Source organism: Lithobates pipiens, unplaced genomic scaffold (assembly GCF_037356315.1).
Source record: "Lithobates pipiens isolate NorthernLeopardFrog02 unplaced genomic scaffold, aLitPip1_a1.2 Scaffold_25, whole genome shotgun sequence".
Taxonomy (NCBI): domain Eukaryota; kingdom Metazoa; phylum Chordata; class Amphibia; order Anura; family Ranidae; genus Lithobates; species Lithobates pipiens.
This window is the reverse complement of record NW_027507787.1, coordinates 61,345,638-61,361,174: the sequence shown is the minus strand read 5'-3', so window position 1 is coordinate 61,361,174 and position 15,537 is coordinate 61,345,638. Positions and strand designations below refer to the sequence as shown.

At 43.5% G+C, this 15,537-nt stretch overlaps 1 protein-coding gene across 8 annotated transcripts in view; it reads left to right on the top strand.

The window, feature by feature from the left end:
- LOC143930308 (protein transport protein Sec24C-like) overlaps positions 1-8,963 on the top strand; it is a 98,570-nt gene extending 89,607 nt beyond the window's left edge. For all 8 annotated transcript variants that reach the window (XM_077454545.1, XM_077454544.1, XM_077454543.1 and 5 more), the window contains 2 exons: positions 2,841-2,930; positions 6,510-8,963. In XM_077454545.1, the coding sequence (XP_077310671.1) occupies positions 2,841-2,930; positions 6,510-6,650 (231 nt within the window). In that variant the 3' untranslated portion in view covers positions 6,651-8,963. The remainder of the gene's footprint in view (positions 1-2,840; positions 2,931-6,509) is intronic.
- Positions 8,964-15,537: the final 6,574 nt, after the last annotated feature.

Genomic DNA, 15,537 nt, shown 5'->3' with positions numbered 1-15,537 from the left:
AGTTCAGCTCACTCTGCTGTGGGGGCACCTAAATCTAGTGGTAGAATTTGGACAGGCGAATACCCCAAAGCGTTTAATGAGCTGTAGAGCAGCCTGAAGTGATGGGCCTGCATCTTTCAAATACAGGAGCATGGCATCAGTGAACAGGCTGACTATGTATGCTCAAACGAGAGAACACATACAAAACAATTTAACACATTACATCACTTCTGAAGTTGATTTGTCGTACGAGAATGTGCATATGTTGAGTAACTTTGACTTTTAATATGAGACTAGCATGCAACAAAAATTTGTCCGATAATCTGATCGTGTGTTCCAGGCTTTAGTTCTGACAACATTTTGCGTTCTCGTGAGAACAGAGATAGAGGGGAAAACTTCCATTATCTGACCCGCTGAAGGTTAGGGTTTTCCTCACATTAAAGAGATTTCCTTTCCCTTCCTATTATGTAAAAACAGTAAAACCGAACAGTAAGTGAAAGGAGATTAGAGTTAATATCTGATTGAACCTCCTTTTGGCGGCAGTGTTTTCGGTAGCTCTGGACCAGACCTGCACAGCGTTAAGCAGGAATTTTTGACCATTCCTCTTTACAAAACCATTTCAGCTCCGCAAAAGGAGAATTTTCCTATTCTGAAGCCAGTTTGTGGTAGGATTTATTTCTATGCTTGGGGTCATTTTCCTGCTGCATCACCCAACTTCTGATAAAATTCAGCCGGCAGACAGACAGCCTGACATTATCCCGTAGGACAGGGGTGTCGAACTCTATTTCATTGTGGGCCATATCGGCATGATTGCCCTCACATGGGCAAGTTGTGTCTGTAAGAGTAGATGTCCAGAGCATCCATCACCCTTAAATCAGTTGTCCAAGAGCCCTCCCACCAACAAGTCGAGTCGCCTGCACGCCCTTACATCACAGTATATATCTTGTGGTGCTGCTTGGAAGAAACTGGAGGCATTGCTGGAAAGCAGAAAGTACGAGGTCTGGAGCAGGACCAGAGGAGGGCTAGAGCTCTTCTGCAGCTTGCAGGAGAGGTGCGAGGGCCACATGACATGGCCTGGAGGGCCAGATTTGGCTCACAGGCCTTGTGTTTGACACATGTGCTGTAGGATATATTTTGGTTAATTTTCGAATTCATTTTCTCCTTGTTTTGCAAGTGGTGCAGGCCCAGAGGCAGCAAAGAAAGCCCAAAATGATGTTCTCTCCGCCATACTTCATCATTGGGTTGATTTGATGCCGGTAATCTGCTCTTTTTGCACCATGCAGAGAGTATTTTTCTTGAACAATTCAACTTTTGATTCAACAGTCCACAAAACATTTTCCCCGTACCATTGCGGTTTGTGAAGGTGCTCTTTGGCAAACTTCAGGTACGCAGTAATGTTTTTTTGGAGAGCATGGCTACCTCTGTGGTGTTCTGCCATGAACACCCTGCCTGCTCAAAGACTTACATATGGTATTCTAATGAACAGGGATGTTTGCTGATTCCAGTGATGTCTTCAAGCCTTTAGCTGTTACTCTTGGGTTCTTCTTATCCCTCATTGAGGATTTGTGTTGTGCCTTGGAGTCTTATTGGCTGGGCGCCCACTTCTTGGAAGAGTAACCACAGTACCAAACTGTCTCCATATATAGACGATTTGTCTAACTGTTGACTGATGGAAGCCTTTGCGTCCCTTTCCAGCTTTATGCACATAGTCTTGATCATATGTCCTCGGAGAGCTCCTTTTTCTGACGGAGGGTTTGCTTTACCTGATGCAATCTTAATGTTTGAGTGTCCTTTTTATCAATTAAAGTAGCTTTAAACCACTCTTTCCCCCCCCCCCTCCATTTGGCTTTCATTGAGGTAATTCGTCTGTGGGTTCAATTAATTTTTCTCCATCAATTTGCATGTGTTTTGGGTGTGTTCAATAAAGACGCAAGAAATTTAAATTGTGTGTTATCAGATTTAGCACATTGTGTTTGTCTATTGTTGTGACCACTTGGATTTTATGGCAAATTATGGCAGAAAACCAGTTAATTCCAAGAGGTTCACATACTTTGTCTTGCCACTGTATAACAAAAATCGGCATATAATAAAAACAAGAATTCTATCCAGGCAGCGACCGCTTCACTCTGATAACCACAACCTGGATTGTGTGTCCAGCAGGTCTTCCAGGTTTATGTATTATAATTATATGCTCCTTTACAACAGTTTAGAGAAATTCTTTCCCTGTTGAGATAATACTGTGGCAAGTATTTCCTAGAAAAATAATGAATTCTACATTGACATTAAATATAGAAAATCTAAAAGCATTAAACCCCTTTTTTTTTATTTTGCGATGTGTAGATGACAATAGAGCAGTTTAAACAATGAATAGAATCCAATTTGATTTGCAAACAATATTAGCATAATTTTTGTGAATAGTAAAAAACATAAGTCGTACTTTTTAGGGTCGGTTCACACAATGCCTGTGCAAATCACATCGCATGCAAAATGCACTCCATTTGCGATCTGTAGCAGGTGTCTATAGAAAGTTAACGACACCCCAAAAGCAGGTCACAAACGCAGTGCTTTTGTACCATGCGATCTGGTTATAGTGCGTTTTCGAAAGCAGTACATGCACTACTTTGCGGTGTAATTTTAGCCAATTCAAAATGAATCTGCTAAAATTGCACTGCACAGAACCGCATGTGAATGGCACAGGAGTGCACAGTGCATTCCTGTGCAATTCATTTGTGGGAATGGTGTGAACTGGCCCTAAATATTTTCTTGATATGCATATATGGACATTTTGTATTAAGCCAAAGCTGCTGGGTTTTATACATACTAAAATGTTTTTTTTTTTTTTTTTGTTTTTCTCTTGACAGAGTGCATTACCTGTGTTGGATAATCCAGTCTCAAATAAAATGCATGCAATTATCACAACGTTCAGAGCCCAGAGGCCAAGATATATGAAGGTAAAAAATGTTTTTTTTTATTCCACGGTTTTCTGTCTGTACACAGGGGCCCAGTTGTGTTCATTTTTATGCTTTGTATGATTACAAACTGTATGAGGTACAAAATGTTATAACAGATACTTTACGAAGCTAGGCAAAAAAGAACATGTCAGGTTAGACATAAGATCTGTCATTACTTTAAAATCATACTAAAGCTTTGTGTTTTTTTTTTTTTTGTTTCTAAAATAGCGAACATGTCATACTTGCCTGCTCTGTGCTATGGTTTTGCACTCAGCTCTCCGATCCTCTTCTTTTCGTGTCGCCTGCCAGTGCTCCTGGCTCCTTCCCCTCTAGCAGTGCCTCCAGAGAAAGTCACTTGCCCTGGGAACACTGCTACGTGCTCGCTCCAAAGCCACTGCTCTATGCGTCCATAAGGACTCCCGCTGCTGTCTCCGCCAATCAGGAGGGAGAGTCCCCATCCAGCCAAGGCTATCGTGAACATCACTGAATTGAAGGGGGCTCAGCTAAAGATATGGGGGGAGGGGGTTGGCCATACGCACAGGTTTTGTACCTTTTTAAAAAACCTTCAGCCTTTAGAACCACTTTGATGTGCACAAATATAGGTAGGGACCACCTTGCTTTTTATGCCCTAAATGGTCTAAGTGGTGGGCCGGACCAATCCAACCGTGTCAGTTGGTCTTGCATCATGTAAACAGTCTGTGCTGCTTTGATTAGCATTGACAGTGAGGCTGTGGAGCCACTGACAGTCAAAGCTGTTGTCTGTCCTGTGAGGATAAGCTGTAGGCACATTCTTTTTTTTTTTTTTTTTTTCTGAGTTTGTCTGGAGAGGTGGGCACATGCGGTGGCAACTCTGCATAGGGTAGACTGAGTTAGTTGCCACTGCTGAGGTGGATGGGGAGGTCACAGGCAGGATCAACTGTTTCTTTAAAATTTTGATTCATAAAAAAAACACAATACAGTGGTCTAAAGTTGCAATCTTCATTGTTAGTCAGCCTCATTACTTTTTCCCTTTTTGGTAAGGCACATAGACAGTGTTGACAGGGGATTCCCTCCCACCAAACTATTGTATTCTCCAGGCTTGGGATGCCAGTGATTATTGCTAGCAGCTATACAAACAATAATACTATGTCAAATCCGGCAGGCTGCTCGTATCCAAGTTGTTCGCTCTTAAAGGGTTTGTAAACGTCCATCAAGGTGAAAAAACACCTGGCAGTCACTTACCTGAGCCCTTCATCTCTTCAGTGGGGTCACACTGTCCATCTCTCTATGGATGATTGGATAGATTGATAGCAGCACAGCCATTGGCTCCCGCTTCTGTGAATCAAATCCAGTGACGCCGCGGCAGGCAGACTCTGGCATTCGGGTCTGTGGACGCAAATGTTGGACTCAGGAGCGCACCGCAAGGTAACCCCCCTCGGGAGAGTGCTTCTCCTAGGGGGGTTATCTGATGTGGGGAGGAGCTGCGAGAGTCACCGGGGGAATCCAGAAGAGGATGTTCGGGGCCACTCTGTGCAAAATGAGCTTCACAGTGGTGGTAAGTTTGTTATTTAAAAAAAAATAAAAATCCTTTACAATCACTTTAAATACATTCAGCCTGAACATACATGGTTGCAATCTTGGCTGGTTGAGCAGGATTCGAACAGTCTATGGGCGAGCCTTAGTCACTAACCTGGTAGAGGTGTCCTGACACATTACTGTCTGCTGTGGCACATAAACCTTAAAGTGGTTGTAAACCCACTTGCCAAAAAGAAAAAACGAACACCTGCAAGACATACTAGAAAACTAGCTCATTATGAATTACTTACCTGCAATCGAAGCCCCTGTAATGGTCCTCGTTCACCGCTCTGGCGGCTGACAATGCAGGTTCCATCACTGTGATTGGCCGGAGCCACGATAATGTCAATCCCACGCGTGCGCTGCCAGTAATGGCACAGGCTAACTGAAGCAACGGCACGTACATGCTATTGCTTCAGTGCGCTTATGCTGATGACCACAGCACATGCAAATGCAGGAGATATCCAGGGCTTACCTGTAGCAAAAAGTGGTTGTAAAGGGTTTACAACCACTTTATGCCACTCTAACCTGTATACACCATCAGCACTGCCTCCTATTGTATCCCCCCTCTGTGATGATTTATAAAAATAAATTCTGCAAATGCCTAATTTCATTGCTGAGATTGCAATCATGACTGGCCAGCTTTCTCCTTTCCTCCTCTGAGATGCATTGGGCCGGGCTGATATTCCTCTGCTGATGTCAGCCTGGAAGGGAGGAGAGGTGGAGAGAGCTGGCTGGTGATTGCACTTTCGGCTCTTAAATTGGGTATTTACAGCATTTATATAACATTCACAGAGGGGGACACTGTAATAGGAGGCAGTGCTGGTGGTGTATACAGGTTAGTGTTATGAGAGCAGTAGGAAAGGGGAAAGGAGGACACAGGAGCAGATAGCAGGCTGCTGGTGACAGAGGCACGTAAACTGACAAGGGTGTCTGGTCTCAGCAGCCATGATACACTGTAGTCAGTTTACGTAGGGGTGGGGAGAAACTGGCAGGATCAGCCAGGTTTTTTAGGTGTTAGTGTGCCAAATGACCCAGGACAAGCACTATGACATAGAACATGCTTTAAAGGAGCAGGATCCAATTTTTTTTTTTTTCTTGGGTGGGTGGTTGGTTAAACGCTTTAAAGTATGCCTATCACCAGAGGAATGTGGCATTGTCATTTCCCACCATCTTATGAAAATGTCAGTAGTTTAGCTCGCTGTCACGGGCTACTGGGTCATACACCCAGAACAAGCATGCAAGAGTGTAGGAGAAAAGTCAGAAAACCCTTTGTAGCTATTCTTATTCCAGGTCAGTGGCTTAAAAAGCATTGAAGCCTAAGCAACTAGCTGTTAACGAAGGAAGACGGCAACAGCTGTCTATAGAGCGCTCTCATTCACTATGAAGAAAAATGTATTCTGTTAAAGGAGAAATACAGGCAAAGCTTTTTTTGGCCATACTTCTCCTATGGGTCACAGGAGTGCAGGTTGTTCTGCACTTCTGTGACCCATTTTTCAGCCAACAGTGGGCTAGAGCCAGCTGTCGGCTAACATCACTCAACCAGTCCAGGCTCGGGATAGATCCTCACTATATGGTCGGAATCCACCCAGAGGCTGGGACCATAATCTGGCTCAGCCTCTAGGCAATCCGCTGAGAGCCTGAGCCAGCCCCTCCCACAGTCCAGCGCTCCAGTGAGCCGATTACTGACAGTCACAGCTCTGCTCAGAGTGGATGGGGAGAATTGAGCGAGCAGCCATGTTTGATCGCTCAGTCCTCACTGCAGAGCCGGTGGGGGACAGATGCAGCACCGGGTCGATGCTGCATTCACCTAGGTGAGTATAATTGTTATTTTGAAATTCTGAACTGTAAGCTGAAAATATACCTGAACTGTTTTTATGCAAACTGAGGAGAAAGGGAAAACTAAAAGCGCTTGGCATTATTCATATTGTCTATTTAAAAATAGATGAGAAATGCTCTTTTTATGCCTTTAATTTATATCAATCTGTACCTTCTTCTTTTTTTTTTTTTTTTTTTTTTTTTTAGTTGCTCGTTGTGAAACAGGACGACAAGCTTGAGATGTTCTTCAAACACTTGCTGGTTGAAGATAAAAACCTGAATGGAGGAGCTTCATATGTAGACTTCCTCTGTCATATGCACAAGGAGATCCGACAACTTCTTAGTTAGAGATAGAAGAGTTGGTGGTTATCGCCTCCAGTGACATTTAAAATATTTTGCTAACCACCTTGGTCTTTTAACTATGCTACTACAACCAGGACACCCAGAAGTGAAGGACCGTTATGTTTTCTTTCTGATTGCCCCTTGTCTTTATTTCACATAATTCTTCTTTCAAAACCCCCTTGTGCCCCACATCCTTCCCCTTCTAAAGACGAAGATAATATTTATGGATTAACTGAATGTTGCCCCTCTTTGACCAAATTGTCTGCACTGAGGAGCACAAAGCTGTTTTGGTTGGGATGAATGTAGAGATGCCTGCTCAGAAGAGAGGTTAAATACAGTACACTGGTTATTACCTATTTGCGTTGGTCTGCCTTTCAGAAAAAATAAGAAAATTTTATGAGAACACATATGAACTGACTTGGACAGTATGTGAAGAGATCGAATATCCATTGTTTCATAAAACATTCTTTTTAGACAAATACGGTTTTTTTTTTTTTTTTTTTTTTTTTTTTTTTTTGAAGCACCTGGAAATGTTTTGGGTGTCCGTTTTTTTGTTTTATTAAACTTTGTCATTGAAGCAAACAATAAAACCCATAAGGCCATACTGTTCAGATATAAGCATGGTTATGGTCAATGATTTCGAGCCTAGCAGAGTGATCTAGCCCCTTTAAATAATGGCTTCTGGCAATACTTTATTTTTCTATAAATTAATTAAATCATCCATCTTTAATGCTCTCTTAGAGTTGACATTATTTGTCTTGTGTGAAGTTGGTTTACAGATATGATTTGGTGCATTCATTTAAATTTATCTTTCTATGTCCGGTTTTTTAATGCTGCTGTTCAGGCTGGACATAAAGTATAGAAACATAGGTAAAATAGTATAGACTTAAATAAGCAAAGGTGTAGACTTCGCAACTTACTTGGAGGACAGGCTTGGTTTATTGCCCAACTCCAGACAAAAGAATTTCCTATGTTTTGGACAAAGTAGGGAAGGGTTAGAAACAGTCAGCTGCCTGTGCCCTCATTTGCAATATCTAGGCCTCATGCTCACTGGGCATTTGGACAGCTCTTCTGAATCCCTTTATCCTGGCAGGACAAAAGCGGGGTTTAAAAACGCACCTATGTTTTTCAAACGCTTTTAGAAGAGGCAAAAAAAGTGTCTGAGGCTTGTAAAAAAAATTATTTTTTTTTTAAGCTGCACTTATCTTAACCTGATCTTTCCAGCTACGAGAATGAACTCAGCAGCTCCTGCCGCTGTCTCGGGTCCTCATTGAATAGATTGATAGCAGCAGCAGCCATTGGCTCTTGCTGCTGTCAATCAAATCCAGTGACATCGAAGTCGGGGCTGAGTCCTGCTGTTTGTCAATAGACGCAGCAGCAGGACTCGAGCACGCCCGCATGGGTGCCCTGTTGGAATGCGGGTCTCTGAGGGGGCACTCGATGCTGGGAGGAGCGCTGCTGAGGGACCCCAGAAGAGGAAGCTCGGGGCCACTTTGTGCAAAACCCTTGGACAGAGGAGGTAAGTGTAACATGTTTTAAAAAAAAAAAAAAACCTTCACAACCCCTTTTAAGGATAACTTGGACACACTGGTCATGACTCCAGCATAGCTTTTTCAATAAAGCAATGCAAAGGGAAATTGCTGTATGTTGAATATATTGGCCCATTGCAGCATCAATTTTTTCTTAAAATCTGACTGCAGAATATTACTGCTGCGTGCTTAGTATGTGTTAATATGCTTTGCATACTGCATTTTCCAGCACTGAAAAGGCAGCTAGTAGTGTAACAGCAAGTTTGTTTTTATTAGGCCTTCTTTCTTGCTTTTTTTTTTTTTTTTTTTTTTTTTTGGGGGGGGGGGGGGGGGTTCTCTTGGCAATATAATTCTGATTTTGTGCATTTTTGTTTTAGTATTTTATCAAATCAGAAAATAAGACAGAAGGGAACTGCTCCAGGTTTTAGCCTTCTCCATAAAAATGGTTGTAGCTAATTAGGACACTGGTATGTCAACCAGCCTTAAGAACTTTGCATTCCATGCCCTGGTTCTTTTCTCAGAAGCTGTCCTGCATGTTCCGCTCTGCAAAAGTGAAGGACAATGATCTCTGAGAGCAGAGCTGCAGCCTCAGATGGAGACCCTTCACAGCAAGACTCCCTGTTTTCCAGTGGAGAGTTATTCCTTGTAGGAGACTGTCAGTATTTTCTCTAATAACAAGCATTGATGCCTCTCAAGCACTTCAAAATTGTAGACTTTTACATCTTACTGCTTCATATTTGCTGTGCTGATTTTATGAGGGAACCAATATAAATTATATACATACATTAAACCTTTTTTTTGTGTGTGTGTGTTTTGCTAATGCTTCTACGTTTGAACAGAAATAAAATCTAGCGATTTTTATATTCCTCTGCCCTTGCTGTAAATGCGATAAATGCTTTTGGGTCCTGGATTAATTACATTTTGTGTTTGCAGTAACAAAGTGCATTTAGCACAAAGCTGCATTCCCCTGCATTTGTATAGCGAATGGTTATGCTTGTGGAGATTCTGTATCTGGAAACGCTAAAGTAAATATTCTGTACCACCAAAAGTATGTGGACACTCCTCCAAAATAAGTAAAGGGTACTGTTAATGATACAAAGACATGTTGAACGATTATGGGCTTTCATGCTTGGGCAACGGTTTTGGGGAAGCCATGTTCTGCTCCAGCAGAAGAGGGCAATGATTTGATGAGTTTAGTGTGGAGGAACTTGAGTGGCACAAAGCTTTGATCTCTGTCGCCTATTGAATACCTTTGAGATAATTTGGAACTCTAATTCTGAGCCAAGTTTTCTTATCCAAGATTGGTATCTGACTTCACGAATGCTCTTTTTGTCTGAGTGGAACAAATTCATGCAGACATATCTTGTGGAAATACATTTCAGAAGAGTAGAATCTGCTGTAGATACAAGTGAGAAGGGAGGGGGTAATGTCATAAATACCCATGGATTTGGAGTGGGAACTGTAATGAGTTTATACAACTTTGATGGTCAAGAGTCTGCAAACCTTTGGCCCCATAGTGTACGCAGGTGGTCATTTTAGATCTTTCTGAAAACTCTGGCTATTTGGGTGCTATGTAGTTCAATTGGAAGATTTTTTTTTTCCCCCAATCATCTTTCAGAACAGCACCTGAAGAGAGCGTAGTTTGGCCCATTTTCCCAGAAAATGTTGCAACCCTCAAGCTTTAAATGCAGGATACTTCAACCAAGGTCTCAGTTATTGTTTCCTCCATGATGTAATGGCTGCATGGCAACCAGGGTGGTGCTACATTCTCTCAAGGTACTGGGAGGTGCTATTGCCATACCTTGTTGTTTTTCTTTATGGCAGCCATCCCAGCACCAAACACCAACAGGTTACTGGACTTCCAGAGCTTTCTCTTCTTTCCAGCTTGGTGACAGTAATGGCTGGCTGGAGGTCTGGGGCTAAGAGGACCAGTCAATGTGTCGTCTTAAGGTTGTCGGCAGTTTCCAGGCTTCAACTCGTCCTGGGTGGCGGGTGACCTACTCATAGATTTAGGCTGGGTATTGGAAATCCCAAAAATCGATCAAGTTAACCATGGGTGCAGGTTTTCCCTGGTCATCTAGTATACTGGGGTTCTCTCTGCGATGTACTAGTGCTTCCTTTGCTATGTTGGGGACTTTCTAACTTCCATTCATTGGAGGACACAGGTGGATCTTCAGATCGTGACAAATTGGTTATTTCACCACCTGCAAGTGTAGGACGCTAGGTGCAACAGAAAAAAAAGAACACCCTAGGGGAGACCCCAGCTGGTGGCCAAACCCCCTATCTGTAACATCCTTTTCAGTTTCTTCCTAGCTCTTGGGACCTACCATTGGTGGAGAGGCTTGGGGGGGATTTGATTTCTTCATGGACATGTGACACCTTGCATCTCATTCAAGAGGGATAGGCTGGTATTGATGTTGTGACTACAGGTTCCATAATGACTTGCTACAGTCTGAGTAGTCTTCTTTGGGTGGGTGCATCATATCGCTTGTAGAGGTTTTCCCTTGCCTGTGACTCTTCTCATGAGACCATACAGTCAGTTACTGTACTTGTACTACATGTGTGGATGAAGTGCTGGTGGAAGAGTTTAACTGCTGGGCTTAGGCTGTATTTTTACTGAGTGATTTCAGGTGGGTTATTGCAGTTTTTGCCATTTTGTGGTGGTGTTGTCTACCAGATCCTGGAGGGGTGGTGGTCCTTCCTGAGCGCAAACACAGATGGATGCTTCCTGCTCGAGTACCCCTGCCGTTTTCCTGAGGGTGTTGTGACTTGCTCTCCTATGAAGGCAGGTCGCTGCCTGTCTGCACACCTATCGGTTCCTCTGTAGCCATGACCCACACAAGGATTACCCTTCCATTCTGTGCAAGTTGTGGGGTGTCTGGGGCTTCCTGCCTTTCTGATTCTCTGCACTGCCTGCCAAACTTCCCCAGTACTGAAAGCCTCTGCTCTGGCCAGGCCCCCTTGGAACAATTTTTCTGCAGCTATGGAGGGTTCTGTACCCCGCATGAAGAGGGCCCTATTGCAGAAGCTGCATAAAAAACGCACTCCTTTTTGTCCAAAGGTTTAGATCAGGGATCTGCAATTAGCGGACCTCCAGCAGTTGCAAAACTATAAGTCCCATCATGCCTCTGCCTCTGGGTGTCATGCTTGTGACTGTCAGTCTTTCTATGCCTCGTGGGATTTGTAGTTTTGCAACAGCTGGAGGTCTGCTAATTGCATATCCCTGGTTTAGATGATGAATGCACTTCACCTTTGGGTCCGGGAGACCTAGAGGAGAAGAGCATTCCCCATCCGACAGCTATGTTGGCACATGAGCGCAGGTTTTGGCTCTCATTAAGGCTGTATAAATATTGAAGAGTCCTCTTCTGTGTCAGGGGATTCCATGGTCTATTTCAGGACTCCTAAGCTTAGGGGGGGCCTCTAAGATTGTAAGCCATTCACCTTGTCTAAATGCTTCACTGTACCTTTTGAGGGGGCATTTGTCAAGCAGTGGTCAATTCCCCTATTTCCAGACTAAGGCTACTAGTATTCCAGTTGAGGGTTCTCCCTTTTTCAGGCACTCATCGGATGTTCCATGTATGCTGTTACCAGAGCCTTAATTTGCCCAGCCTACCTTGGTTTCCCAGACTGAGTGGGTAAAATTATTATGCATGGTTTGGCTTCAGAACAGGTCTCCCTTGCCTGTGTTGACCTGGCAGATCAACTGGTTCAGGGCCTACAATATCTTGTAATGTGGCTTTGGATTCTGGCCAGCTGGTCTCTAACCCATCTGTTTTTGGATGTTGTAGGGCTAGTCTGCGGATCTGATGTTCAAGAAAGAGACTGACTGAAATGTCCTTTGTCAGTGGTCATCTCTTTGGATGAAATTACAGACGGTCCCCATGTTACAAACATCCGACTTGCAAACGTCTACTACTTACAAACGGAGGGAGACAACAGGAAGTGAGAGGAAATCTACCCCAAGGAAGGGAAACTCATGCCTGTAATCGTTATGGGAAAACGGTGTCGTCACGGAAGCTTTATCACCAATCCTTGTTTCCAGAACAACCCAAAATTTTCAAAATCTAATTGTCATAGGGACAGAAAGTGGGATACTATGCTATACTATACTTAACCGGTTCCCGACTGGCGCACACCGATGTACGTCGGCAGAATTGCCCTGGCGGGCAAATGGGCATACCTGTACGTCCCTTTAAATTTGCCTCCCTGCCATCGCGAGCGCGGCGCGCTCGCGTGCCGGTCGGGACCCCCATGAGTCCGGTCGTGGGTCCCGCGGACTCGATCGCAGTGGGCATACCCGCGATCGTCTCACAGGGCAGCTGAACGGAGAAATGCCATTGTAAACAGCATCTCCCCGTTCTGCCTAGCAACTAGTGACGCTGATCTCTGCTCCATGTGATTGGAGCAGAGATCAGTGTTCACTAAATGAAAGCCCAGGCCCCCACAGTTAGTAACACACCCCTAGGAACACTTAACCCCTACACTGCCACCCACTGGTTAACTCCTTCACTGCCAGTGTCATTTACACAGGAATCACTGCATTTATATAGCAGTGATTGCTGTATAAATGACAATGGTCCCAAAAATGTCTGATGTGTCCGCCATAATGTCAGTCACAATAAAAATCGCTGATCGCTGCCATTACTAGTAAAAAAAAAAAAAAAAAAATTAATAAAAATGCCATAAAACTATCCCCTGTTTTGTAAACGTTATAACTTTTGTGCAAACCAATCAATCGCTTATTGTGATTTTTTTTTTTTTTTACCAAAAATATGTAGAATATGTATCGGCCTAAACTGAGGGAAAACATTTTTTTATATATTTTTGGGGGATATTTATAACAAAATAAAAAATAATGCGTTTTTTTTTCAAAATTGTCGCTCTATTTTTGTTTATAGCGCAAAAAATAAAAACCGCAGGGGTGATCAAATACCACCAAAAAGAGCTCTATTTGTGGGAAAAAAAATACGTCAATTTTGTTTGGGAGCCACGTCGCATGACCGTGCAATTGTCAGTTAAAGAGGAAGTAAATCCTGATGAGTTTACTTCCTCTTTCATTCCCTGCAAAGGTAAAGCATAATGGACTACTATGCATCGCATAGTAGCCCATTATGTGTCACTTACCTGACACAGGAGCCAGCGATGTCACCGCTGTCCCCTGTAATCCGGCGCATCCATCTTCTCGGTGGGGTCTCGCAGCTCCGCCGCTGTCATTCGGCGAAGCCGCAATGATGTCACTCCCATGCATGCGCACGGGAGCCGAGACGCGCGGCATCTTCGTCATCGACGCCACGCTCAATGCGCCTGCGCGCCGTAGACAGCGGTGCCAGTCTTTGGGCAAATATCTCCTAAACCATATAGGTTTGGGAGATATTTCTTGGACCTACAGGTAAGCCTTAATCTAGGCTTACCTGTAGGTCAAAGTGGTTTGTAAGGGTTTACAACCACTTTAAAGCGACGCAGTGCCGAATCGCAAAAAGTGGTCTGGTCTTTGACCAGCAAAATGGTCTGGGGCTGAAGTGGTTAAAAAATTTTACTTGTTCTGACTTACAAACAAATAAATTTTAAGAACAAACCTATCTTGTTTTTAACCCAGGGACCGCCTGTATTAAGTGCCTCACAGGTGATGGTACCCTCCTTCTTCTTTTTTTTTTTCTTTCCTCCCCTTCATGGCCAATGTCTTTTCATTATAGCGCTGCATGGAAGCACTGGGATTTTATGGTATCCACCTTTGAATTGGCTACTTTTGCTCCTTTCACTCTGAACGTTGAATTTGTCCTATACCCTGAGAGTTCCATTGTGGTGTTGAACTGGACAAGATCTGCTTACATGTCATACTTGTTTTTGTCCCCAGGATTATCATGACGGACACCAGACATAGGGGTTGGAGTGAATTTCTGAGCCCTCTGTTCAGAGTTGTTGGGCACCACAGCAATGGATTCTTTTAATCGATATCCTGGAGTTTTGAGCTTTTTGCTTATTAATTTACCGCACCTTGCTTCTAACCAGTCCTTGTTTCCAAATTCAATTGGACAATGTCTCGGTTACTGCTGATGGGAATCATTAGGAGGGTACAAGGAATGTTACAGTGTTGATAGAGGTAGAGTCTATCTTGCTCTATGTGGCTTTTATTGTCCTAGTGATCTGTCTCTGTAGTGTATATTCCCATGATGGAAAAACAGGCATATAGCTTTTCTATGCAGGCGTATGGACCTAGGTGAACTGTCCCTACATCAGGAAGTGTATGTATGCACCTATTTGGCATTGCAGAATATCTGATATGGATTTATTAGTTAACCAGTTCAATGAGAAGCTAGACACTTTTGTCTTCGAGAACATGGGAGCCTGCAGATGTCCTCAGCGCTGTGAGATATGCTCTTTCTCCACTAAAACAATTAGTTTAGTTCAGTTGAAACCCAGGGATAGGGGCATTTCAGGTTCAGTGATCCTGACCATTAAAGTGTTTTTCCATTTTGGTTAGCGTCAGAGAATGTAATAACCCCTGTCAGTTTTTATTTTTTCTTGCCATCTGTGACCCATGGGGGAGATTTCCCTTCATTTCCTGTCCCATAGCCAAAGCAGAAAGTGAGAGGAAATCTCTCCAAACTGAGGGAGTTTGGAGTGTCCCCATTAAAGATGTTCCGATGTGAACCCAAAAGTTGTTTTCTTTTACGTTTGACAATAACTGTTTAACACGGGGGGGGGGGCACAAACGGCAATTAAAACTGGTATTCTAATCCCTCTCAATTCTATCCAAAACTTAAAATAAAAAAAAAATAAAAAAGCTTTGCCTGTAGTTGCACTATAAAGCTTGCAAATCTACTACTCACAAGGTTTATCATCAAACATGGAAGACTTCTTTTCATTAGTGATGTTTCCTTTTAGTTTGGGTAGAACACCTGGCCTGTACTACCGTCTACCATCAAAGGTCAGGTGTTTCCCTTGCCCATTCTTTTTCATTTTACTGCTGCTGCTTGTGTAGGTGGGATGTGTACTGCGCTGATCCCTGGTGGCTAGCCTCTCCTGTCCATCTCATATGATGTAAGCACCGGAGATGGATAGGAGATGAGGACTTGTGGGGATCAGGGCGGTACATTTCCCACTCACACAAGCAGGAGCAACAGTAAAATGCTCCACTGTGGGGTTCTTTCTGAAACAGCTGGGGGAAAGGTAGAGGGGGAGGGGGAGTTTCCATTTTGGTTTGTATATCTAGCTCTATGACCACAAGCACGAACAGGTAAGATCTGTGACGGCAGCCTCCCTGCGCTGTTCTGGTTGAGGAAATGTTCTTTATCACTAGATTAATGTGCCATGAAAACGGCCCTGCCTTACATCCTAGTGACCTCTGTGCGCTGCCCCGCCTC